This window comes from Poeciliopsis prolifica, unplaced genomic scaffold (genome assembly GCF_027474105.1).
Source record: "Poeciliopsis prolifica strain line A6 unplaced genomic scaffold, Auburn_PproV2 SCAFFOLD088, whole genome shotgun sequence".
In the NCBI taxonomy this organism is placed as follows: domain Eukaryota; kingdom Metazoa; phylum Chordata; class Actinopteri; order Cyprinodontiformes; family Poeciliidae; genus Poeciliopsis; species Poeciliopsis prolifica.
Window position 1 is genome coordinate 65,022 of NW_026562463.1, and position 27,216 is coordinate 92,237.

Sequence of the window (27,216 nt, forward strand, 5' to 3'; positions counted from 1 at the left end):
TTGTCCCGGAGCGGGGAATTATGGGTGCAGAGGACGGGTCGTGAGAGGAGACAGGCGAAGGCTGTGGAGGTCTGAGGTGTTTCCTGAACAGTTTGATACACACAGAGACAATTTAAGATTTAATACTCCATAAATGTGTCTTCTTTTTAAGACTTTTTCAGTCTGGTATGGTGAAATCAGATAAACTGCGTCCATTTTTGTAACTATTCAGCTCAGTTTTGTTCTCAAATTAACTCAAAGGGAGTTAACTCAGTTTCTCAGGAAAAAATAAGATGTGTTAAAGTTATGAAAGCATGTCTCAGTGGTTTATTGTTTAAAAAAAAGCTTGGTAAAATGGTAGATACTGTTTGTAAAAGTGTAACAATTTTATTAATGAAGTAACTACAATATATTAGAATAAATAATTCACATTTTCTTTCATTTTTACAACATTTTGTTTGTCTTCTTAAGATAGATTTTGTAATATTTCATTTTCCTGGTCTTCTCTGGAAAATAAAACTCTAAACCCCTTTGGTATGTCTTCCCTCCACTTCCACCACTTCCCAAATATCTTTCCCTATTTATTTGTTAATTTTTGCATTTTTTTTACTCTCCTTCTTACTGTTAGGATGCAATTTTATGAACATACATTTAATTGTGTCAAATAAGTAATTTAGAAGAATGCAAATTAGACGAAACCTATAGCTGCATGTCAGTGCGACATATCAAAATGACGAAGCTTTTGCATGACTGTCACTTTGCCCAACTTGTTTCTTAAAAATAGTTAAAAGTAACATGCCACTTTTTCAGTCTTGACTTTCGCACTGCAAACGCCACTCAAAACTGAAAAACTAACAACTTAGAAATGCAAGTAAAGTTTAAACATGGTTTTTAACATTCTTTCCTCCATATTACCTGTTTCCATAATTCTTTGACTTGGTTTAAAAATAATATTTTTAAATTCTCCATTAGTAGTATGACTAGGTTTCTTAGTTTAGTTTAAATTAAGTCTTTCCTTTAAAAAATTTTAGTGAGAAAACATAAAAGCCCTCTTAAATGTCTCACTGATTCGTGATTCACACTGTTTATAGTCATACTGAGAGAGCATGGAAGAAAAAATTGCCCCTTGCCTGTGTTCATAAGATAGGCCGATAACCTTTGCAGGGTGAACTTAATTTTCCATCAGATTTCCCTGGCTTGTAAAGAGTCATGTGTAAAACCATAACGACAAAGACATGTTATTACACTACATTAATAGTGTAATTATATTGCATTATGCAAACAAGGCTATCTTGAGTTCATGGGTGTGGAATTTCAGGAGTGGCTTCTTCATTCATCCAGAACATCTAAATGTCTGAAAGTATAATGTCAGTTTTGTAGCTTGCTAAATACATTCATATAATCACTTTTTAAATGCTTGAAAAAAGTAATAACTGTAACTTTAAGCAAAATATAATTGCATCTTGTTGTTGAATCAGGAGTTTAATATTTCTCCTGATTCATTCTCTTGTTTTTTTTCCTCTTTTATTGTAGATTAATAATGTTTCATATCAGTGTTGGATCTGAAACAATCAAAAACAATACACCGATGCAGCAAAACTCCATATCCTTGATGATTTCCCAGAAGTGTGATGCAAAAACAACAACAACAAAAAACAGACACTGAGTAAAAAAAAAAAAAAAAATCAAAACCATCATTTTAACTCCAAATTTTATTTGAAGAATGCCGTGACAGGAAAACTAGTTTATTTTCTGATAATAAGTATTTCTCACTTTTCAACAGCCCTTTTTTTAAGCAATTGCTTCAGGTTTACTTCTGCTGCACCACCACTAGGGGATGCTAAACAGCCGTAAATAGGTAGCTGGCGACTGTAAGCTGTAATTTCTTTGTTATGCAGGAGCCTGAATTTATCTGCTGGATATAATAAAATAAAATAAAATAAATGCATAAATGAAAAAGCCCTACGTAAATTTTCTGCGCACTACTTTTAGTTTCTGAATGGTTGAAGGTGAATAAGAAAAGGATGCCACTCGAACACCGCTGTGCCATGCGCACTAAACTGTTCCTCTTGCTCACTGGAACTGTATTGAATACCACACACAGCTTTGGTTTTCAGTTCTAAGCTCTTCCCTAGGAGGAGGAAGAAACACAAAGTTGGCACTTGGAAGAGACCTCTGCGTAAAAAGGAGAGCCTGGATCATGCATTGCGCAGAATCGCTGCTCGCTTACGTTTAAATTTACAGAAGAGAGGCGCATCTCCACCTCACAGGATGCGAGAGTAGCGCGCTGGATGGTGCTGCCAGGGTTTGGGCACGGAGGACGAAAAGTTACGCAAAAAGCCCAGTCCTGCACCGGGAGAAGCCCGGTGTCTTCAGTTAGGCGAGTGGCACGATGTCGGCTCTACGGAGGAAATTCGGCGAGGACTATCAGGTAGTGAACACCAGCAGTAGCATGACTTTTTCTGCGCCGGTGAAGAGGAAGCGGCAGCGCTTCGTGGAAAAGAACGGCCGCTGCAACGTCCAGCACGGTAACCTTGGCGGGGAGACCAGCAGGTACCTGTCCGACCTCTTCACCACGCTGGTGGATCTCAAGTGGCGGTGGAACCTGCTCATCTTCATCCTCACCTACACGGTGGCGTGGCTGGTCATGGCTTCTATGTGGTGGGTGATCGCGTATATCCGCGGGGATCTGAGCAACACCGGCCACGACCCATCCTACACGCCGTGCGTCGCCAATGTCTACAACTTTCCCTCCGCGTTCCTGTTCTTCATCGAGACCGAGGCGACAATCGGCTACGGCTCCCGCTACATCACCGAAAAGTGCCCGGAGGGCATCATCCTCTTCCTCTTCCAGTCCCTGCTGGGCTCCATCGTGGACGCCTTCCTCATCGGCTGCATGTTCATTAAGATGTCGCAGCCGAAGAAGCGCGCGGAGACGCTCATGTTCAGCCAGGACGCGGTCATTTCGCAGCGGGACGGAAAGTTGTGCCTCATGTTCCGCGTGGGGAACCTGCGGAACAGCCACATGGTCTCTGCGCAGATCAGGTGCAAACTCATCAAGGTAGGCTGAGGCCGGAGTCCAAGGTGCTCCTGTATGCGCAAGCCTAACTCTGGAGAGGTCATTGTCAGAAACAGACTAATTTTCCGTCACTTCATTTGCTGTGAGTGCTCATTAGACTCAGAGGACGCCACAAGTCATGCATTGAATTTCTATTCAGCTTTTAAAAAATTGACAAAATTCCCCGAGGGTTTATAATTTTATCATTAGATATATGTTAATGGCTCACCATTTTACCCCCTGAAGATCTTCTTCAGGGCTGAATTAATCACTGCGTTGTGCAGCTTTCCTTCCTCTTTGTTCCAGAACTGCTGAGTGTGCAGCCTGATGGAGTCAGGGTCAGAAACAATGTCCCCCACGTTAAGTGTCAGGGCTTTACACTAGCTTGCAAAATTATTCTTTCCACATTTCCTCCTATTAAAAGTACAAATTTTAGCTTATTTGGTGGTGATGATTTCAAAAGGCCACCACAAAGCTGCTCATAATTGAAGGAAAATTACATGTTTTCCAAAGGTTTTACAAATCTGCAAATTGTTGCAATTCCGTGGAGATGATCTGTTGACATTGATTTTAAAAAGTTGACCTGCAGATTTAGGTTTTGAGTGGACCATTATAACACTGAGAAATGCTTGAATTTGCACCATTTTACTGCAGCGCTGGCTGGTTTGTTGAGACAGGACGGTGAACCTGGAAGGTGAACCTCTCTCACAGGCCAAAAAAAAAAAAAAAACTTTCCCCAGGCCTAATTATTTTGCAGTCTCAGATAGGATCCCACCTAGGATACCCCAGTATTTAGCTGTATCTATGTTACGCTAACTCTGACTGACTTCTCTCCCTCTGCAGCTCCTCCAGTCACCATGGCTTCTCTGTGCAACTGCAAGTAGGGCTGCAATAAATTTGCAGTCCTAAAACCATCTAATACAGAATGTCAATACATGTTACAATGATTATATGACTTGTTTTCATTGTTAATGTCTTTGAGTTTATTGCAAACGTACACAACACAGTAAGTCATTTATTAAGGAGACGTATCTGTATACACTGGGCGAGTGGCAGTGAATGCAAACTTCTAGGTTATACTTTTTCTTGAACATAAAGCCCCTGCACAGAGCTGAAGCACAGAGAGCTGACAGTGAGAATGCATTTCGTGAAACACTGTCAGTTGTAAAAAAAAAAAAAGCGAGAGGATAAAAGCAAAGCTGAGGCGGCTTCTGGTGGCTGTGATAGAAGAGAGGAGGAACACACGACAAACAACTTCAAACTGACAAAAACAGACAAACTCCAGCAACAAAACAGGGTCTTTGCATCTTTTGCTGTCGACAGGGAGATATGTTTTACATTTCTCCACCGTAATATTTTGTATTTGTGCTAAAAAAGTGAAGTCTCTGCACCAAAATATCACACGGCAAGGACTTCCAACATAGCTCCGCTGTTCAAACCGCTGAAAGATGTCTGCATTACTGCGTATCTGTGACAGGTAGAGTTAGCGGTGCGTTCACAGTCGCTGCGATTTAATCTGATGTGACAGGCTACATTCTCCACGTCGAAGGGAGAATTTTCAGTTAGAAGTGCTCCCACAGGATTTTAAGTTTATTCTCTGTAGAGCTTACATGATGTCATTTACACACCAGTACTTCTTGTCACTGCAGATTTAAAAGCTTTGATTAGTTAACTGTTTATGGTTATGGTTATCAGCTTCTTCTGAGATGACTTACATTTCATTTTGTTAGCATTTCTTCTCTAATTAATAGCCTGGAAAGGCGAAGAAAAATATGGTCTCTTGATTGCACTTAACAACCCATCAAAGAGGGACTGATCAGGGGGAAAATGCACAATCATCACCTTTTCTTCCTCCACAGAGGACAGTAGTAAGTCTTGGACTGTTTTATGTTCTGTTATCATTCTCTCTAACTCAGTCTGTCACTGTTTTAAACAGCAAACACAGAATCATACATCACGTTGACATTATCTCTGTGGATTTACTATGTAAGAAGATTGTTGGGACAGTTTTAGCTTTTGTTTTCATTATTGGCAGAACTCTTATTACAAATGCTGCCGTAATATTAGACTCACAAGGAGAGATCTCCATCTACTCCATCTTCCCTTTACCTTTTAGCTTTAATGAACCTGTATGATAAATTACTGTAGGAACTTTAATAGTTGCTTCTTTCTGTTCCCTCTGACCTTACTCTAGTTTAAAATGTCCTTGGCATTGTTTCAAATACAGATTTGTTAGATATATATGAAGCATCTTATTGGGATTCAAGCCAGTAATTAGATCATGATCTCTTATGTGGTCATTCAATTAGGAAATTACATGAAATTACATGAAAACTTGCAAAGAAGACAAGAGTACAACTTCCTATTAACAAAAATGGAGTGGCGTCAGATTTCAGCGGTTGTAGGATTTCATTTTTGTTGGTAAAAGAACACAAACAGTTTTTCCCTCTAGCTCTAGACTCGTGAATTTGTTTTGGTTATATTTTCTCAAAATGCCTTTGGTGTAGTTTTTTTCCTACTGTTAGAGCGCTCTACAGTCACATCTGTATTCGAACCGCACCAAAATTCACTTTTTTGGTCTACGTCAGAGTTCAGTTGCACATTTACAATTCCACCCAAACAAACTGGACTTTCTAGGTAAACAAAGTAGAGTTTGATTAAAGCAAAAAAAAAAAAAAACAAACAAAAAAAACAGGTGTTTTAAAATTTGAACATCTCTCTGAGCTCTGTGCATCATCTTTCCAAGACATGTACCTAAACTTAGAGGTTGGGCAAGTAAATCATTCATAAGAGAAACAGCTATGAAGCTCCACAACAACTATTACTTCTGTACAAGTTTGATTTTGTAAGAATAAAGCCATAAGTAACCTTTTTTTAATTTGCTACAAATTCTTCAGGAAAGAAGTGGAAGAAGGTGCTCTTGTCTGATAAGATCAAAATCAAAGTTTTTTGGCCAATACTGTAAATGTTATGTGTGGTGCCAAACTACAATTAGACGTCGACCTTGACTGACCTTCTTGCAAAGTAACACATGGAGGTGGCAGTACTAAAAATGTTGGAAGCAAGAACAGTCAAAGTTTTAGTCACTAGATGTGAATGTCACTGCAAAACCATCATTCACTGAAACGTTTGCAGCAGTTACTTCAGCAAAAGATGGTTCTGCTGTGTCTCAAAGACTGCAGACCAAAGCTGGCCTCACTTTTCAGATTTTATGGAAATAAAAATGAGACAATCATGAATAATTTCCCTTTGAGTTCACAATGATCCATGATTTTATACTGGTACATCATGTAACACCCCAATAAAACTTCACTGAAGTCTGTGGTTGTAAAAAATCAGAATTCATCCCCAGGAATTCAATCACTTTTAGAAACTGTGCATTAGTTTGTGATCTGGTAACACGCTTTCCAAAACTCTGTCTTGCAGACATAAGAGCTGCTTCAGTAATCGCAGTGAATACTGCCTAACTGCTGCATCACCCGTTCGGTTACAGGAAAATTTAGGCTCAGGCACAAGATGTAAATTCCTCAGAGGCCTTGATACTACAAATTTCTGCAAAAAAAGTAGATGGAGCACATTTTAGTACAACGTATAACTCCAGACCCATCCTACCGTTAGTGAAAAGAGAAATAAATATTCCTATTTCTGATACATCTGCTGTTGATGGGCGTTGAAGTGAGCCTTGATTTAATTAATTTTATTTGAATAACATTATTAAAATTTTAATTAACTCCTGCAGAACGACCCGATATTGCTGCGGTTAGTATTTCTGCTTGACTGAGAAATAATATTACTGGTTCAAATCTTTGCTTTCTATGTGCAACCTGCACAATCTCAGTCTCCTTGAAAAACACCCATGATGCTTAACTGTTCATTCTAAAGAACAACTGGTATGAAGTGTGTTTATACATGGCTGTGCACTCTGTGCTTCACCAGTATTGATAACCGTCATATCATTAATTATACACAAGTTATATTGAAAATTAATGATAAAAAATCCTATAGAACTCTGAAAAATGTCACTGAGTAATTGTCCTTCACTACCATTGCTGTGCTTTCCTGTAGTATGTGATTCATATACAAATACTATAAACATTAATTACAGTTCATTTTAAATGTAAAAAATATTTACATTCAATTGACAAAATCAAATGAAATTTTATTTGTATAGCACATTTCAGCAGCAAGGCATTTCCAAAGTGCTTCACATAATAAACACAAAACACAAAGTCATGCAACATAGAATCAACAATCAAAAACTACATTAAGTCAAGTGCCATAAAACATTTTTAATATGTAGGTACATTTGCAGCACTTTCAGCCAATAATAATCATTAAATTTGTAATTGATTACGTTTGAAATACAATTCTAAACAGGTGTGTTTTTAGTCAAGATTAAAAGGAAGTCAGTGTTTCAGCTGTCTTGCAGTTTTCTGGAAGTTTTCTTCCAAATTTTTGGTGCATAGATGCTGAATGCTGCTTCTTCTCATTTGATTCTGGTTCTGGGGATGCAGAGCAGACCAGAACCAGAAGACCTGAGAGGTCTGGAAGGTTGATACAACAACAGCAGATTTTTAATGTATTGTGGTGCTAAACCGTTCACTGATTTGTAAACTAACAACAGTATTTTAAAGTCTATTCTTTGAGCTTCCGGGAGCCAGTGGAGGGACTTTAAAACTGGTGTTATGTGCTCTATCTTAGTGAGAACCCGAGCAGCAGCGTTCTGGATCAGCTGCAGCTGTTTGATTGATTTGTTGGACAGGCCTGTGAAGACGCTGTTGTTGTAATCAATGCGACTAAGACAAAAACATGGATGAGTTTCTCTAGATCTGGCTGAGACATTAGTCCTCTAATCCTGGAGATGTTCTTGAGGTGATAGAAGGCCGACTTTGTAACTGTCTTTATGTGGCTCGCAAGGTTCAGGTCAGAGTCCATCACTCCTCCCAGGTTTTGGGCCTGATCGTTAGTTTTTAGTTGTAACAAGAATGTATTACCTCAACCGGAAAGAATAGGGAATTGTGTCTTTTAAATGTGAATTAATTTGAATTAAACAATATTTTATGTTAATTAGAGTAAATGTTCCATGCCTTTCCATGCGTGGGATCTTGAAGAGATAAAAATCCTTGAAATTTCATTAATATTGATGCCGCTAGTGTTAATAAAACGGCAGAATACAGAGGTGCATTGAGCTGTGCAGCATTGGTGGAATATGCTTTTAAACTATGTCTGCTGTTAGGCCCCTGCATGGAAGAAGAGACAAAGAAGAAAGGCAGTAAGTAGTGGCAAACAGAACAAAAATCCAGAGAAAGAGAGTGACAGCTGGGTGGTGCTCATCAGTGTCAGCAGAAGCTCTCTCAGTGGGTTGCATCTCCAGCAGGAGATGGGAGACAGACACGCAGGAAGACAAGTCCACATTACTCGCAACATCTGGCACTGCCAAACACAGGAGGACAAGCAGAAAAAAACACCTACACATGACCAGGCTTCGGTCTCACTTAGGAAATGTTGTAAATGACGTCTCAGATGAGACGTGAACATTTGATTTATGTCCTCGAAGCCGAGCTATAAATCTGCTGACTAAACCTCAGAGGGTTTCCAATGTCAAAGCCAAGGACGAATCTGAAACAACACACTTCTTTAGCTTTTGATGGTTCTTTACATCGATATATAACACGTCGGCGCTCAGAACCACTGGTGCTCTGTTCCAGGTGGAAGTGAGTCACCGGGGATTGGCTCTGGTTGTGCTCAACCTGACTCTCAGGTGGCCCGGTAAATTAAACACTCCCTCCACATCAGGAGCTTTTTCAGAGGCCATTAATTCCTCCCCCTGTGGCACTGAGTGTTTAGCAGCAGGAGAGAACACACGAGGCTTTCACCTTGTTAGACCTTTCAGTGTCAAATATGTTTATCTTTCCTTAGCAGAAGTGTCTGGTTATAATTTAGCCACAATAATTTAGTGTAAGTCAGTGAATCTAAAATAACAGATTTGAGATTTGACATCTAGAGAACGTGTTTTTTAATTTTCATTAATTTTCAGTATAAATGATTGAAAACATATAATGTGTAACAAATGTTGCTTTGAAATGTGAGTAAACTAGCACAGCACAGCTAGCTGGTAGAGGAAGTTAGAAAAGCAGCATCAAAGTCAATGAGTATCAAAGTAATTTATATATATATATTTTTTTATCATAGCAGCATTCAGTCAGTCACTGTAAAAAGCGATGACAGTGTCTGAGGTTTTTCTTGAATTATTGAGCACATGTATTGAACAACGATAAACGTCAAAACTGAAACGCTTGAGCACAGTGCTTAAGTTCATTGCGGTTTGCAAGCATCTACATACAGCTCCCCATCCCCTAGGCAATGGCCTAGTCAATGTCTGAGCTCCAGACATTGACTAGGCCACTGTAAAATAAGTATAATTTTTGTTTTTATTATTGTCCTGTTGGATTATCAAATTACAGCCAAGCTTTAGCAGATGGACAGATAGCCTCATATTTGCTTTTAGAATTATTTGGCACACTTTGGACATTTCTTGCTGACTAGAAACATGGCCAGACATGTCTTTTCATCTTCTAAAGGGCATTTTTCCAGAGTTTTGCTAATTTCTTCAGACAATGTTTTGTAAACCTGATTAGTGATTTATGCTTTTCCTTCCAAACTCTACAAATGACATCATGTGTCCCAGAAAAGACACTGCAACCCCTTACGGGCATGGGCGTGCTCTGTTGTTTTTTCTGGTTGTATTCATCTCACTTTTAGTTGAAAGAATTATGTTAAGCATGGCATGAGAGCTCTGGAGAACAGAAGAAGCTGCAGGATGGGGTCTGGAAGAATGTTTGCTTTTATTTTGTATGGTTGATTATCTTTATGAAAAATAAAAAAAGAGCATCCAAAAATCATCCTCAAATATTTTCAAATATTGTGGATTAAACATTAGAATCTCCCAAAGACAACATCATCTGTGCTTTCCTAAATAATTTAAAGGCATACATATTTTGATAAAAGAAAACGTCTAAATTTGAGGACATTTTTTTTAAATTATGAAAATATCTTTCTTTGCTATAGGATTCAGAAGATATTAAGTATCATGGTAATCATAACTGACATAAAGCTGAAAAAGAAAATTACGCTGATTTAATATCAACTGAAACTGTACAGTGCCTAATCTAGTGACCTAAAAATTTTTTCTGAAACTTATCAATTACTTGGAGACATTTAACGTAGATTTTAAAGACTACATTTTAAAGCAAGCCGAGCTCCAGAGATTAATGAATTTAGAAACTTCACAGTAGCCAAAGACTTCACACTCACTCACAGATTTTCTCTTTGGAGATTTTGCTCAGAGTGGAAGATTTACACATTAAATACTCCAGACTGGGCTTGTATGTGACTGCCTGTCAGTTTTAAGAAGGATAGCGTTGTTCTGCATCCAAAAACCGAGCCTGGAATATTTTCCCTCTGTACTGTCAGAGATACCAAATTTGAGCCACATCCTATATTTCCTAAAATAACACACCTTGGGGATTGATACACAATCAGATCATTGATTCTTGTGGCTTTTTCTAGCTTTTCTTAGCCTTGCATTAATCATGTTCAGCAGCTGCCGGTATTGCTCTGTGAGTTTCTGATCTAATTTTAGTGGACATGTAACATCGGCTGCATGTCTGCGCATTACTGAAGAAATAAACACTGATGCTGCATGATGGGTGACACTTTCCGTCATGAAGGCGAGCCAGAAATCTGTGGGCACAGACGTCTTCCCGTGAAATGTCACACCCTTCTGTCCTCAACATCACTGTGAATACAAATGACAGCCTGTTTGCCATCTGTGGACCAAGCGACTACTTACCAAGGAAGCCAGAAAGACAAATAAAGTTAACATTAGGCAACAGGAAGAGGTTCTTCATGCTAGACAAGTAGCTAATCTCGCACTATTACGGACTCAAATTAGCCAGTAACAGCAGAGGTCTCAGTTATTAGTACAATTATATGAGTTCAGAATAAATCTACTGCTGACAATTTTAAAACTGTTTGTTGGTTGGTTGGATAGATGGATGGAGGAACGGACAGATGATTGGTTGGTCCAACGGCGGGTTGGTTGGTTGAATGAACTGGATGGACAGATACAGATACATGAAATACATAAACAACACACATCTTGCTGTCTATGTATTTTTAACTCATGGCATGAATTAGCAGTACATAGACGTAATTGCCCAGTTTACTGTCTCAAACTTCTGTCATTTAATCAGAATATCTTCTTTGACAAGATAATTTGTCACTGAAGTCACAACATAGGCTTATAATGTGGTCTAATGTTTGAGAGAGATGGAAAACAAGGAAGACTAATGTTTTCACACCTTTATTAACACTGCAAAACTGTCAATCAGCAACGGCAAAGCTTTACTGCTGCTCTGGCTCCTCGATGAATTGTTAAACGAGTGTCGCATCCACTTCTTTCAACAAAAATAATTTTGTTGCCTTGTCCATTGAAACCCCAGATTAAATGTGATGCTTCTCGATTCATGGATGTTGTCCTGTTAAAGCTAACCGAGTGCAGGGAAAATCTGTCTTTTTCTCTTCATTTTCATCCTCCTCTTCAGTAACAGGGTTGTGATGGAAACAATCCCAGACAGCAGCAGCGTCTTTACGTTTATTGGCGTCATGCCGTCTGCTACTGAACAATAAAATAACTTCCTGCACAATTTGTCTCTGTCCCTAAATGCAGAAGGAAATTACCTTTTCATAGCAATTACATGCTTTCCTCCTCACCTGTCAGTTTAAGGTAAAAATATGAATAAATAGAATAAAATACAGGCAAGCAACAGAACAGTTGGAAGTAGCTTTGATTGAAAACTGTCCCCTAAAGTGCTGTTGTTTACCAGACATTGTCTATCAGAATAGCCTTGAATTGTGAATAGCTGTCAACCACATGGTTATAAAACAAAGAAACCAAAGGAAGTGCCTTGAATTTTGAATTTTCAAAGAGCTCATTCAACCATTTTTTAGGCCTCTTATGTATTCCCCTCATCTGTGAGGTCTCATTAGGACTTAAAGTGATGTTACTTAAATCACTGTAGTAAATCAGAAGCTTGTGCAGGAGACCGTTAGATGCTGGCACAGATCTTAGCGGGAGCTAACATCCGTAGTCTTTCTTCTCTCTGGGGTCCAGCCAATCAGTGCAAAGGAAAATAAATGGAACTTCTGGATCGGCTGCTTGGCAAAAAGCATCCAATAGCGTGTCAAAAAGCATTTTGCTTTGGTATTTCTGCTTCCCAAGCTGCATTTTCTTCTGAATGTTAGATATGCTGCACAAAAATAACCCTAAATAAAAAAAGTTTCCTTGAATAATTTGGCGTTACATTCCACAGAAAAATCCACAAATAGTGTTTTTCAGTGTTTGCACACTTATTTCAGTGTGCAAACACTGAAATAAGTAATGCTTTATGTAAAACAATGATGTAGAATAATTCTGACAGGAGAAATTTTACTTAATGTTTCGGTTTGAGCTTCACATTGGGATTTTCCGTGGATTCTATCAACATTCACCCTTTTCATAAAACATGAATTTGGCTGGTGTAGCATAGAGCCGATAGTTAAGTTCTTGTCTTATGATTAGCATAAACGTCAAATCAATTGCGGCCTTTTAACCAGTTCTTTTTTTGTTTTATTGTTACCTTCCTTTTGAAAAAAAATAAAATAAAAGAATACTTATGTCATGGTGGCCTATGCAGCTAAATTTTTGTCTAGTTCAACTAAAAATAATTTGGAAATTTGGAAAGCAAAAATTTATACGAAAGTTGTGGCAATATTTATGTTCATAATGAGTGTCTACTTCTTTCCCAAACTGTGTTCAATCAGTTAATTTCTGGTGACATTTACTGTTGTCTGAATAATCCATAAAAAAAAATTTCTTGGCAAACAAAAATGTCAATTCTACTCCCAAACGTGTGAATCATTTGTGCTTCCAGTCCAGACAGACCCCAGAGGGAGAGTTTCTGCCTCTGGACCAGTGCGAGCTGGACGTGGGTTTTGGCACGGGGGCCGACCAGCTTTTCTTGGTGTCACCTCTCACCATCTGCCACGAGATCAACACCAACAGCCCGTTCTTTGATCTCTCCCAGCGCTCGCTCATGAACGAGCAGTTTGAGATAGTAGTTATTCTAGAGGGCATTGTCGAAACCACCGGTGAGCGCAAAATCTTACTTTCACATTTCTGTCTTCTTTGCTATAACATTTGGATAACCGTTCCTGGTGCCCAGTCTTTTGTTTCATCGTATTTAGCCTGTGGCACAGATTCCTTTCTCAGCTGTATGAAATATTGAACAGAATGTTTAATTTCATGGTTTTAATTATTCAGTAGCAAGAGCTTTTATCCATCATGTCTGTATTTTTCATGTCTCCTCCCTGAAGCAGTTCACTACTATTCATTTCCCTTCGTTTTTTGCTCTCACTACTTATATACTTTTCTTGGGCTCTTCTCTGTACTTTCATCTTTTCTTGTTTACCTTTGAAAACGTCCCTTGCTCTGTAACTTCTTTTTGTAGGAATGACATGCCAAGCGAGAACATCTTACACAGAGGATGAAGTCCTGTGGGGCCATCGATTCCTTCCTGTCATGTCTCTAGAAGAAGGATTCTTCAGAGTGGACTACTCCCAGTTCCACAACACCTTTGAGGTTCCCACGCCTCCCTACAGTGTCAAAGAGCAGGAGGAGAAGTCCTCTGTGACATCCCCGAATCCCGTAGCCATCGCTCCCACTCTCCCCTCACCTCTGCTGGGCAACAGAGTGGGCCGACGGGAAAGGCTTCTCTCGGCCGACCATGCGGAGCACCCGGAGGATCAGGCCTCCAGGCTGCCCAACAAGCTCCAGCGAATGAGCTCCACCAAGGAGGAGCACCTGTGGAGAGCGCTGAAGACGGGGACGGCCTTGCCCGGCGGTAAGGCCTCCAGCACCGGAGACCTTTCGCTCAGCATCCAGCGGTTTAGGTCCAGCTCCATCCCAGCTGTGAAGCATGGACAGCCTGAGGAGCAAGTCAAGCTGCTGTCCCTTGATCTTGATGCTGACGAGGGGGATCTGGTGAAACACAGACAGCCAACAGCAATTAGCACCATCGGCACTGTAACACCAGTATCAGTCCCATTCCCCTCGATGGGGAGTCGGCCAGAGGACAATCTACCCCCAAAACTGCGCAAAATGAACGCTGACCGCTGATAGAAACTCAAAAAATCTCAAACAGGCTTAAAGGGCATTGCACAGAAATAAAGACTACTGTGACCTAGATTCCCCCCTGCAGTTTTTGTTCTTTACTGTTCACTTAATGCAATTTCTTTACTAAGCTGTCTATTGCTACAAATAGGACGATGCCAATAAGCCATCCATCCGCTCAAACTGTGAGTCAGTTTTGATAGATCACCATCTGTGCCCCCCACAGACTTCTAACACTTATCTGTATGTGCTTGTTGTTTTATTTCTACACAGTTACATCACATGTTCTCTGATCTTCATAAACTGCTGTATGTTTTTCTAACTAAAAAAGCAACAAAGGGATGAATAAATAAATAGAAATCACTATTTGCTAAATCTTCCCCCAAACCACTGCTTTACCAGGCACAACATAGAAAAAAAGGAACATGACAAAGTATTGAATAAGAAAGGATTTTGTAATTTTGTAATAATAATTTACTATAAAAATTTAGATTATTGCGGCGCATAATTTACACTATAAACTAGTGTATAATTTATTTGCAGTTGTTTTTTATATTACCTGGCTTTCTTTGTTTTGTTTTGTTGTTTGTTTTTGTATTTAGCCATTAGCTACAGCCTAACTCAGGATATGTAGCCATTGCTAGTTAAACTCATGACTATTTAGGAGCTACACAAAGAGAAACCAGAACTTTATTGGCAAATTGTTGGTTTAATTACAAACTAGTGATGAACATGATTCAATGTGCTCCATCAGTTTGGTCTCATCTACTCACTGGCCTGTGTGAAGGGCTAACATTTGCGCTGAATGGCTAAGCGCAAGGCTATGTCTGCTAGTGTTACGTTTAAAATTCATGCACAATACAAAGGTTCTGGCATTTGTAGCTTTACTTCAGAAAATAGGTTTAGCTATTGCTTAAAACTCTGCATGTGTCACTTATTTCATGATCATAACCTTGCAATCTAAAACAAATAGCATACGAAGGCTGTGTTTATGCTAACATTAGCTTAAATAGCTGGCTAGCATGAAATGGATCCTAATGGCTCATCATTTGTTTCAACACATTGTGTGTGTTTTTTTAACAGTGTGAAAATGAAACCCTGAGTGGTTATGACATACCATAAAACTCACAGCTCATAAATGCGTACCCCACTGTGACTCAGTGTCCACAAGTAAATAAAACTTAATTAAACCAGTCTGAGGACACACATCACACAATCTTATTGTAGGAAACAAAAAATCAACTCGAATCAAATTGTATTTTGTTTTAAATAAGAAGAAAATCAACTTGCCATAATTGCTGGAAACTGCACATGGAGTGAGGTGGGTGACTGATTCATTAAGTTTACTAAATCAGTTCATTTGCAGCTCCGGGCGTTTAGGTTTCTTTATGCAAGAAACCTAAAGAAAAACAATAAAGATATGGTGAACGCATTGGGGTACTATACTGATTGTTAATATAAAGATATTGTAAGCAACCACTGCACATTTATTAATGGTGGATATAATTTAGATTATATATAAATATATTATAAATATATCTGAGTTCCATTTCAGAAAATTAACTGACACGCCCAATGAACTGGGAATTGTGATTTGGAATACGTGACTGAGCTACTTGCAGCCACAAAAAACGGCTGCCACACAAAAAAATATAGTGAATTTTGCACAAATGAACAGTTTGATTTCTGTTTATTGTATCTCAATAATCCAGTGGCATTAATGTACATCCTCGGTTTCTGAGCGTGTTCTTTTAGAATATGAGTCCACAGGCTGTAAAATGGAGAGGAATACAGTATTATTGTTGTGTCTTGCTAATAGTCATTAGTATTGTCATAAAATGAAAGCTAAGTATATTATATATTCTATATAATATACTTAGTTAATATAGTTAATATATTCTTTAACTCCATTAAAGAATATATTTATATTCTTTAATGGAGTTTATTTTGTCAGTCAGCTTGAATTAATTAATTTATTTCATTACTTATTTAAATTTGTTTATTCAAATAATAAATTCAGTAATAATGACATTTTATTTTGCCACAGTTTTTTTGTTAAACTACTTTACTTTATGTCATGAACTTTTATTGTTTTAACTCCGTTATTATTTAGGTTATTTTTTATTTTATGTTGTTATCTGTGTCATTGGTCTTATTAAGGTGAAATAAGTAAATAGAATAAGAAATAAAATTGATTGACAGAATAAGCTCCCCAATAAGAATGTTTTTATTTGTATTCACTTTTGTTTATCTGTTTTGTTTTGTTTTGTTTTTTTACATGGGAACATTTACTTATTTGACGGAAACATTTATCAATAACAGTATTTATTTTGAATGAAGCAGCTCTTTATAATTTTTACCTTGTTTTTCAAAATCAAGACTTTCAAATTGTACAAATAGCATTCAAAAGACATCATTAAACTTTTGGTTAGTGATGTGTTCAAAATAGAGCTGAAACCTTAAACGTTTTGATGGTTTTGACTTTTTTGTGGTTGTTTTATGTGTAAATTGAACACTTTTCCAGATTTCAGTGGTTTCAAAGCTTTTGGGTAAATGGTGGGTAAATGAAAAAAACATTTATGATGGCTTAGATCCTTTTAAATTTTGGCACTATTTTCTATATTTCTACAGACGCTATTCTATTTAGACATGGTTTTGAGATATGTTTGGGTGACTTGTCGACAGTTAGCACAGTAAACAGATGGGGTGGCACAGTTCATCATGTGATTTTGGTTCAAAACATGCTGATTAAATATCAAGTTTTATCAGTAAAACTTGATATGATACAGTCAATGTATTTATTAACTTTTTCTACATATGTTATCATTCAAAGTCTTGACTTAAGCTTTTTGATGGTGAAGTACACCATCATGTTAGCATGTTAGAAAACATTTGGGGGAAATCAGGATCTAATCTATTGCTGATTTTCAAAGTTTGCTCAATTTCAAATAAAAACATAGTCTCCACATTTTTGTTATCTCATTTTATTTACAATATCAAGACACAATATCAATGAAAATATCTAAAATAAACAAAAATAAATTCTACATCCTATACAATCCAACTAGAATATTGGTCCCACAAATATATATATATATATATATATATATATATATATATATATATATATATATATATATATATATATATATATAATTGCATCTAGATTGATCTATGTATCATTTTTGACCACAACTTGATATGCGTCTGAATGACACAAGTGTCCTAAATATCATGCCAAATAGCTGAGGTATTGCAACAGAAGCTGCACATAGAGTACATTCCCATCTCCAGCTTAGGTTTCCCAGTGAACATCTAAATGTTTGAGAGAAAGCTTGGGAGAAAATCTTCTGGTAAGACACAGTTTGTTTGTTTTGTATCAGTTTATGTTTGGAGGAATGCTAAGAGTGATCTATAGAACACAATCATCCCTGTCAGTCAGATTGGTGGAAGTATTCGACTTTTTGATGTGTGCAACCTCACATCAACAAAGATGTGAAACTCATCGTAACTTTCATGGATCAGTCATCCAGTATGACTGTATTTGGCATGCCGTTAAGAGCAATATGATTTGTCTGGTTACCGAATAGCTGGCAGGAAACCTAAAGGAGTTTCTGTAAAGAGGAGTGGGTCAAAATCTCTCCTGAAATAATCACAAACCTTTTTACCAGCTACAGAAAATGTCTTAGTGCTGTGTTTGTCAATAGAGGTTAAACCACTGAGTTTCAAGCCATGCTTTGATGAGGGGTTCATATACTTATTTAACTCAATGGCAAACTTATTTTAATGCATTTTTTGAGATAACATTTTCATCACTACACCTGAAGGGGATTTGATACTTCTTTTCTTTAATTGTAAACTCCTTCACTAAAAAGTTAAGTGTAGGAATGCAGGAACGTGTATCATTACAAATATGAACATAAGGTAAAACTTTATATTATAACTCCTAAATAATAAATTCTTTGAATGAACAGTAAACACTTTTTTTTCATATATCTAAAGCAGCCATCATATTTCTTTGACTGCAGAGTGCTTGGTGAAACTGTTCAATATCCAGAGCTCTTTCAGCCTGCAGAATGCATCAACAACAGCTCATATTTTATCTCGGATGGTTAAATCACAAAACATCAAATAGTAAAGCCTTGCTTGTGAGTCTTAAGGTTTTCTTCCCTTTTTAAAGGAAGTTCGAAGAGGGCACAATGTGAAAGTATAAGCAACTCCAGCATAAAATCCCCTGGTGGCTGATAACCTCCTAGCTGGAAGGTTAACTAACTTCTCTTCTCCTTCTTCTTTCTTGAAATCAAAGCCTTTGACCTTCCTCTGCATCTCCAGATTTGGCTAATTATTGCGCCTCCGAGCCGACATAAGTCACGGTGTTGTCTGGCTCGTTCTGGGTCTGGCGCTGCCTTGATTATGGCTATCAGAATGAGAGGCAATTTTCCAGACATTACACATCTGAGGACATCCAGTGCTAATTAGTCATACAGCAGAGAATAGCAGAAAAAAAATTGTTTATGCAACTTGTTGACAGTACAAAATGACCTCCATCCAGCTTAAGTGTTAAAGTGACTCAGATAAACGATGTGGGAAGAATAATCACAGATCATTTTTCACTTAGAGGAATAGCACATAACGATGGAGTTAAAGATTTAATTTAATGTGATCAAATTGCTTTTTTGGATGAAATTGTGTTGCATGCATGAAGACTAGACAACATTTAAACTGTGCAGTGAAATAGAAAAACAGAAACTGTTCATGCAACAGTATCATATCCTCCATTCTGCTACTGAGAATGTGACAAGAAATGTAATTATCAAACAGTTTAAAAAATATTCCATAAGTATAAAGTATCAGTAGAGAATAATGGTACTCAAATATAAATATTCAAGGGCCACAAATGTATATTTCTTAATGAATTTAAGGTTAGTTTATAGCTTGATAATTATTTGTTTGTTTATTTTTATTTTTTTTAAAACTCAGAATTGAAGAAAATGTCTCTTAAAATGCCATTTCAAATTGGGAGCCCATATCATAGCCATACACTCAAGGCAAACTAAACATTTTGCCTGTTGGAGTAGATATTAGACATCTTGAGTGAAGAGCCATATTGCCTGTTTCAGAAACTTTCTATAAAATAGTGGACTAATAACAAACAGCATCTGGATACAGACTAAAAATGAACTGGTTCTTTGTAGATTAATAATTATGTGCATAATCAGTATGACAAACATTAAATGAATCTTCTACTTCCTGATATTTCTAAAGCATTTTCATTATTCAATATAAACAGACTCATATAGGAACCATCCTTGAGTTGAGCTGTGAGTAGCTCATGCTTCATGGACTTTACTTCATACAGCACATTTTTATGTCACAACATAATGTTTCTCTGCCACATTAATTTCATTACTGCGACTACACGGTACCATTTTATACTCAATCGTTTGCACTGTAAAATGGTATGCAAATAGGTTGTTTATCCAAGAGTAAATGTATGAGTGGCATCTGGCGGGTTGTGGCAGTAAACAGGATGGCAGTTGTCATGTGGGGGAAGACATCGGAGCAAAGCCGTTAAACTGGAAACAAAAAGCCAGGAAGACACTTAGACTTTTCCAAAAGAAAATTATTAAGATGCTTTTCCCCCAGTTTTGTGCATATTATTTTAGAACAATACAATTATGCTTACATGTTTGATTAGATATTTGACAACTGAGTAAAATTCCTTTATTATGTTTTCGTCTCAATATATTGATAGTAGGATAAAAGCTACAGAAGGTCTGTGAATTCAAATAATTAGGTGTCATGTTTGACTAAAATCTTTAACTTTAAAAAGTTACCAACAGGTGCACTGATTGCAGTTTTCTGAACAATTGCAGGTTTTTAAAAAGCCTGACCTGCCGATTTTGATTTTGTCTGATTCTGAGTTTTGTTTTTTTTTGTCTGAAAATGCCACTAAATATGGCAAGAAAGTTGCTGAGTTGGCAACAGTGGGGCGATGATTGTTAACCGCCAACATGCAGACATGAGTGGTGGGCCGATCTGTCAGTCAAACCTCTCTCACAGCTGAGCAAAAGAGCACTGTGGTTGATTTTTAGACCTTTGATGATGTAGAAAAGGTCGATGGATCAGATCGGCTTCACATGTAAGTATCAACTGATCACAGATTTCCCAAACTTAAGAAATCTGACACTAAATAATTTGGTGGCTGGTACATTTCTGTACCCCTAGTTATTAAACACAATAAAATTCAATGTTCCACATCTTAGACACATAAAAATCTATTGAGACTTCAAATGTGCATCTAAATATAATGACAATCTCACATTTCCTTTACTGTATGACAAGTTGGTTTCAGTGATGTTGGACAATCTTAAGGCCTCAGGAGTCCTGATAGGAATCTCTGAGATTAGAAAACATCTTTTTAACAGAAATCGTACTTCTGAGGTCTGAACATGAATGAATGTAAAAGCATAATTAAATCTCTCTGCCTGAGATGCAAGATCAAAATGAGATTCTATCTTTCCATGCATTTTCACACGTTTTCTTGGCAGAACTTCTTACTGTGTGGCATCTGACAGCGATGGTGTCGTTGGTCAGAAAGTTGAAGTGCAGGTGGTTCAGACACTGACAAATTCTGCAGTGAGAGACCTGAAGACGGCATTGGATTTCTTGTGAAGTGCGAAATGTCTGCGCTAGAACAAGCTTTTCCTGTTCTTGTCACCTACAAGTAAAAGGACGCATCTCATTGTTCCTGCAGTGTTTTATAAAGCAAGAGAACACCTTTCATAAAGCAAGAGAACAATCACAGGTTATCTTTTTATTGCCTAAAGAAAAATCATCAGTGACCAGCGGAAACCCTGCCGTACTTTCCTCATTGTTTCATGCTTTACAAACAGCCTGCATATTTTCACTTCAGTCTGGAGTTGCGCTTGCCTCCACCGTAGGGGTAGATGTGGGTGTGGAGCGTGACTCTGCGCTCTGCAAGTCTGCTTGTTTATCTTGTGCACAGGGAAACACATCAGGCATCTCTCAGGGGGGGAGCACTGTGATCAGATAACACATCCACATTCACCAGATGCTCATACATAATCAATGAGCACAAAAAAAAAAAATGCTGTTTCTCTGCAACGCCATTATGTTTGTGAGTTACATTTTCCTGTGAATTGAGAGCTCATCTAGGTGATTCAGCTAAGCTGAGTTTTAAACTCTTGGCCCAGATTCTGTCATTTACAGGCTTGAAGCAGCGATGAATACATCATCTACCTGTGGGAGCTCATGTCACCTTAAAGGTAACATGTTTCCTAACAGTGGTGAAGTGATTAAACTAATGAAGTTGAAGGTTTGCATCATCACTAAACAGAGGTTATCTGTACTGCAACTGCACTTCTGCTGTTTATACACATAAAAAGGAGTAAAAAAAAATCTCACTTACAAAGAGTAAAAATAGCATCCAAATGCTCCGAAAAGATCCTCTTGAAGCTGAAATGTTCCTAAACAGATCAGTGTTTTATTCAGCAGAAAACGTCCGAATGAGGAGCGAGTCTAACAGATTTGGAAAGATTGTCTTTTGATCACAAGAAGGAATCATTTATTCTCAGTGTCATCTGTGTGTTGCGCCCACAGGGCTCACCGTGGGCAACACGCGGTAAACAGTGTTTGGCTCTTCCATGCAGAATCTCAATAGCTTTTTTTTTTCCTTCGCTTTTTCTAAGAATCACTCAATACATCAGCTCGAAAGCTTTTTATTGCAATGACGTCCTTTTACTGAGAACTGCAGACTGTTGAGAGGAATCATTTATATTGGTAACTATAGAAAAAGTCTGAAAATGGCTTTTTTCAGAGATGTTTATATATATTTTTTTACCTTCACAACACTTGATAGAACTGCAATCTCAGTTCCTCTTACTAAGTTTTTCCTTTACAACACAATGGTTACTGCTTTCGTCCATAAACGAAATAGTGTCACTAAAAATAAGAATCTACAATAATGTTTTTGCAAGAAAAACATCATGCAATCTTGTTTTTATGTACCTTTAGTCTTTGGAATGTAGTTTATACTGGTTTTAATCAAACCAGCATTGCACAAATGCTGAATTTGCTCACATTAGGTGCGAACATTTCTGGGTGAAATTGACTAATTTTACCCATTTTTACCATAAAATGGTTTAAAAAAAAGTATCTAAAAAACCCTATTATAAGGGAAGGTTTTTCTGAACAGACCAAAATGCAAACAGCATAGTGATAACGTCTCATGATAGAAGGATTGATAAAGAAAAATGGAAAGTGGTAAGGACCACAGAGACAATCTGACAAAGTAACAGGGACCTAAAAGGTACACATGCAGAAAGACTCACCAAGAAACTCTCAAGCTGATATAAACAGGAAAGAAAAGGAAGACAAATCTAAAGAAATAAAAGCTGAAGTGCAAACAATGGGAGTGAAAGGACTTATAGCGAAGACAAAGTAAAATGGCAAAATGAGAAAAATCCTCAAGGAAATGATGAAGACAGAAACATAAATCAAACTAAAGCATCAAATCACATATTGATCATAACACCTCCTGATAGTCATAAGGAAGGGGATACCTATGTAATCTGAAAACATTGCACAAATTGAAATTGCTTCTGGAAAATGAGAGACCATCTGTCATAAAGTAAAAAATAAAGATGAAGCGGATGAGGACCAAAAATTGACAACAACCCAGTAAATCCATTAAGCTCAGGCTGAAACTCCAGAAGTTCTGTTTCTACAAGAGGTTGAACATACAAGAAACTTTGTTGTTTCAGAACATTTCAGTTATGTTCTTTTCAAACAAACAGACATTAAATTGTGAGCGTTTCTTAATTTAAAAATATATATATATTTTTTTTAAATATCTACATTTCTAGTTCTGGGACAATCACGTCCATCGCTAATAGGATGACAACTACTTCACAGTGTTCATGGTTTCTGTGTTACTTGTTTCACATGCATTCTGACTCTGCACTTTTTGGCAGGTGGTTGAATATTTTTCAACCCATGTCCAGCTGACGGATGGACACACTCATACCTAAGGGCAATTTAGAGTATTCAATTGACCGAACAGTCATGCTTCTTTGTTGTGGGAAGAAATCAAAGTATTCTGAGAACATCCAAAAGAAAGTCCATGAAGGAAGTCTTGCTGCCATTGTGCAGCCCAAATGTTCACTGCTTTAAAAATACAAACCAACAGTATACTTTTTTCAAACCAAGTTGTGCTTCCCTGGATAGCCCTGATTGAAATCTGCTCCTCTGTCACTTCATTACATCGTGACAGAATCTGATTACATGCCCTCCTTGGCATCCTAATCGGGTTTTTCTGCTCTGAGCTCTTTCAAAACCCCGAATTACAATCCAGCCACAGAACACGCAAAATCCCTCATCACACATTAGCGAATGATGCACCTCTGGAGAGGAGCGCCTATTTGAATAAGTAATTGTCTTTTACAGCGTTTCTGTCTTTCTTTCTTGGCTTTAAATAGACGGAGTCCTGAATTGTTAAAGACTTGCGGTGAAGAGTTAGCGAAGCACACAGAATCATTTATGGTTAAACTGCTACATGAGTTCAAATTGATGAGCACGTTCAACTCTTTTGAGTAGAGTGCTTGTCTGATAAATATTTGATTTATCTTTTATTAAGTGATAAGGATTCCTTTGGGAGTCTTTCATGTTTAATGCTAGGTATATTGATAAAAGTTTTGATGGTAAAAAGGTTGTACAGTTTTTATTACAATATTTAAAAAAAGCATATTCAGATGTTTTTTATCACCCTCTGAAAGCTGTAAACAAACATGCATTTTGCTTTGCTCTATTATAAATACCACTGAACTCTCCCACACACCAAACCTTGATTCAAATGAGACCTTCGGATAGTGACACAGACATTATTCACCTTCCCTTTTTGTCTTTAATATGTGGAGAAAAACACACCAACAGCACCTTCGCTAAGTAGCACTAAAACCTTTGATCTTCCAGAAAAAGACCTTGCTCCACTTTGCACTGCTCAGTCTCCATCAGATTAATCTATATCTCCCCCCTGGATTAGCCAAGCTACAGATCCAGTAAGTACCATGTGGGTTAATTTAGTAAACTTCAAAGAGAGGCCCAACAAAGACAACTTGTTCATGTCCTAGAAAATTTACATATTTTCAAAAAATCTGCATATTTTCTGGGACACAGAGATATCTTAGTCCCTCTTGTTGGTTTCTATTATTCCTCCTACATTTGAGATTTTTGTCACAACTGAGTGACAAACGATGATAGCTAATAAGTTTGATTGATGAATGATTTTTGATTTACTTTCTTTGGATTCAAAGGTAAAGGTATCTTGCTCTGATGCGGGAAAGTATTTGAAGCAATATCTCGTGCATATTGCTTCGTTTTGAAACACAGTGTGAAAAATTGTAATATATTAATATTTCAGGAAGTCTCGTCGATTCTTGGATTCAATTTCCAGATGCCTGGAGGCGCCGAGTTCATCTTTTCAAACACATTTATGCATGTATGAACAGCATGGAAATGTTCAGCCATCGTAGCGTTCAGGAACAATGTAGGTTTCAAATGTGGATAAATGTGGATATCAACCTCAAAACAAAAATCAAAAAACCTTGCGAAGACACTAGCTGAAGGTGATAAGGAGCAATCATTGTCTGCAGTGAAGCAGCCGATAAGCCGCTCAGGGAAGAATTTATTGCCTTGAAAGCAACAGGAAAGTCATATTAAAGTTTGAAAATGTACTTGGGAACAAAGGTTCTAATAATTGGAGATGTGATGTGATGAATCTGAAATGGAAGTGCTTAGCTATAATGACCATTGTTATATTTGGAAGAAGCAGGGAAACCTGCAAGCCTGAAAAGGCCATCCTAACTGTGCACATCGAAACAGTCGGAGAATTTGAGGAAAGAATGGGATGTATGAATTGTGGAACAGCATCTCAAAACATTAGCTAGGAAGTTACACCTTGTGGACAAATGGTTCTGCCAAATAGACAGTTATGTTACGCATACCTCCAAATTATATTCAAGGACGCTCAAGTTCAGCAAAGTTGGCGTTCTGGCAAAGTTTGAAGTCATTTTCTGGGTATATATGCATAATTACACTTGGAGCACAGATAGTAAAGGACAAAGAGGATTTATGTACAATGATGAACAGTGCAACTGGATCTGGAGACGTCTGGAGGAGGCGACTGGACTTACACTGGGATCGTAAGACTAGGGATGGGAGTCGAGACCTGGGACTTGTAGAGAACTTTGCTTTCTGGCAGGTCTCAGCTGAATGTTGGTGTTATTTTTCTCTTTGCTTTGTCCAGGTGTATCTCTTCAAAGCAAAACATGTCAACACAAATTTAATTTACTAAGCAAATAGAATTATCTCACTCTGTACTATGACAGGTTATTGAGTCATGAGTGTTTCTTGCTGACTAAACATTATTTGATAAATAATTCAAACTTTCGTAATATCCAGATGCTGGGAAGTGATTCCCAGGAGAGCCGAGATGACATTAGCGGCTGCTGATGTGAGTTTGTGAACTCAAGAAGATGCTGCAGCGAGAGGGAGAGGAGAAAAAAAACAGTTTGCAAGTTTTGTACTTCAGTGGCCCATGTCTATTTGAAGAAGGAAATGGCATCTTTTCATCCAATATTCATATCGTGAAGCTGAACATTCAGATGTCACCCAGTTATTCATACTGTCATAGTCCTACTTGCTTCTCCACCTGTCTTGTACATGCACTAGTAGCACTCTATATTTACAATATTTTTACATTTAGTTTCTTTATACTATTATATCAAGGTTATTAATTTTGGAAAAATAAAAAAAGCCCAAGTATAAAAAAATACAATTAATTTGTTTGACAAATAATAATAATTTCCTAAAGCATTTATTTATTTGATGAAACAAATAAATATTTATTTGCATAGTTGCCACATGCAAATAAATATGGAGTACTATTTGTAAAATTACATTAAGAAATAAACAGCAATAATTTGGGCTGTCATATGAGAAAAAACTGGGAGCTTATTTATCAAAAATTTTGAATTAACAACGTGGAACGAGTTTGATTCATATTATCAGCTGCTACTGTAGCCATAAAGTTGCATTTGGCTTTGGTGGAAAAACACTTTTATTACTTTTCTGTAATAAAGACCTTTGGAGGGCAATAAGGTGCTTTCCTAAACATAATTTATGAGAGCCAGAACCATACAGGCCAAAATGCTTCAAATTTTGCAATATTAATTATGAAAGTGATCCTACAATTGTCAGTTTTAAGTGTTTATTAATTTCTTGCATGTTACATTCAACATTATGGATCCTGGAGGCCAGAAAATGGTTTTATTTGACAGGCTTTGACTAGTGTTTGCCAAGCAGCCAATCTTGGAGTAGCATTTATTTTGGTTGGCGCTGATTGGCTGAAACTAATAAAGACAATTAGCTTTAGCTTCTGTGCTTTGGGGTGTCAAAATGGCTCCCATGTGATTATTACTGCCTATGTCTATGTATATTTGATGGCTGAACTATTGAAATTTGCAGTTGTGAGTGTTGCTCCACACAGCAGTGACTGCAGATCACTGATTTCTTTCCCCCTTAGTTTCTTTTAAGTTTCTGCACCCAGGAGGGGAAATCTGATCCCATTCTGCCCCTGGAGAGCAAAGAATAAATCTGGGAAAGGGGCTGGATTTGTTGCCACTCTGTCTTTCAGCAGCATTTGATGTGCATGGTGCTTAGTTCACCTGGTGCTGTGTAAAGTGAACTAAAGTGAGGCTTGATTTCTAGACTGAAGTGTTTTTAATTGAATATTTTTGGTCTGGCGTGTGGTGGGGTGAATATTATCCCTCCACAACCCCATTTCCTTCCAGGTTTTATTTCTTTAATTCAAAGTTACTTTTCTTTCAAATAAAATATAATTTTTTTATATAATTACTTCCTTTGCCACTTCATTCCTCCATATTTC

General features: G+C 37.5%; 1 protein-coding gene across 1 annotated transcript; it reads left to right on the top strand.

Annotated features, from left to right (window-relative positions):
* The first annotated feature begins 1,899 nt into the window (after positions 1 to 1,899).
* On the top strand, positions 1,900 to 17,215 carry LOC129353336 (G protein-activated inward rectifier potassium channel 1-like). Its single transcript, XM_055022616.1, has 3 exons — positions 1,900 to 3,040; positions 13,012 to 13,228; positions 13,588 to 17,215. The coding sequence occupies exons 1-3, from the start codon at positions 2,372 to 2,374 to the stop codon at positions 14,253 to 14,255; spliced, it is 1,554 nt and encodes a 517-aa protein (XP_054878591.1). The 5' UTR covers positions 1,900 to 2,371; the 3' UTR covers positions 14,256 to 17,215.
* The last annotated feature ends 10,001 nt before the right edge of the window (positions 17,216 to 27,216 follow it).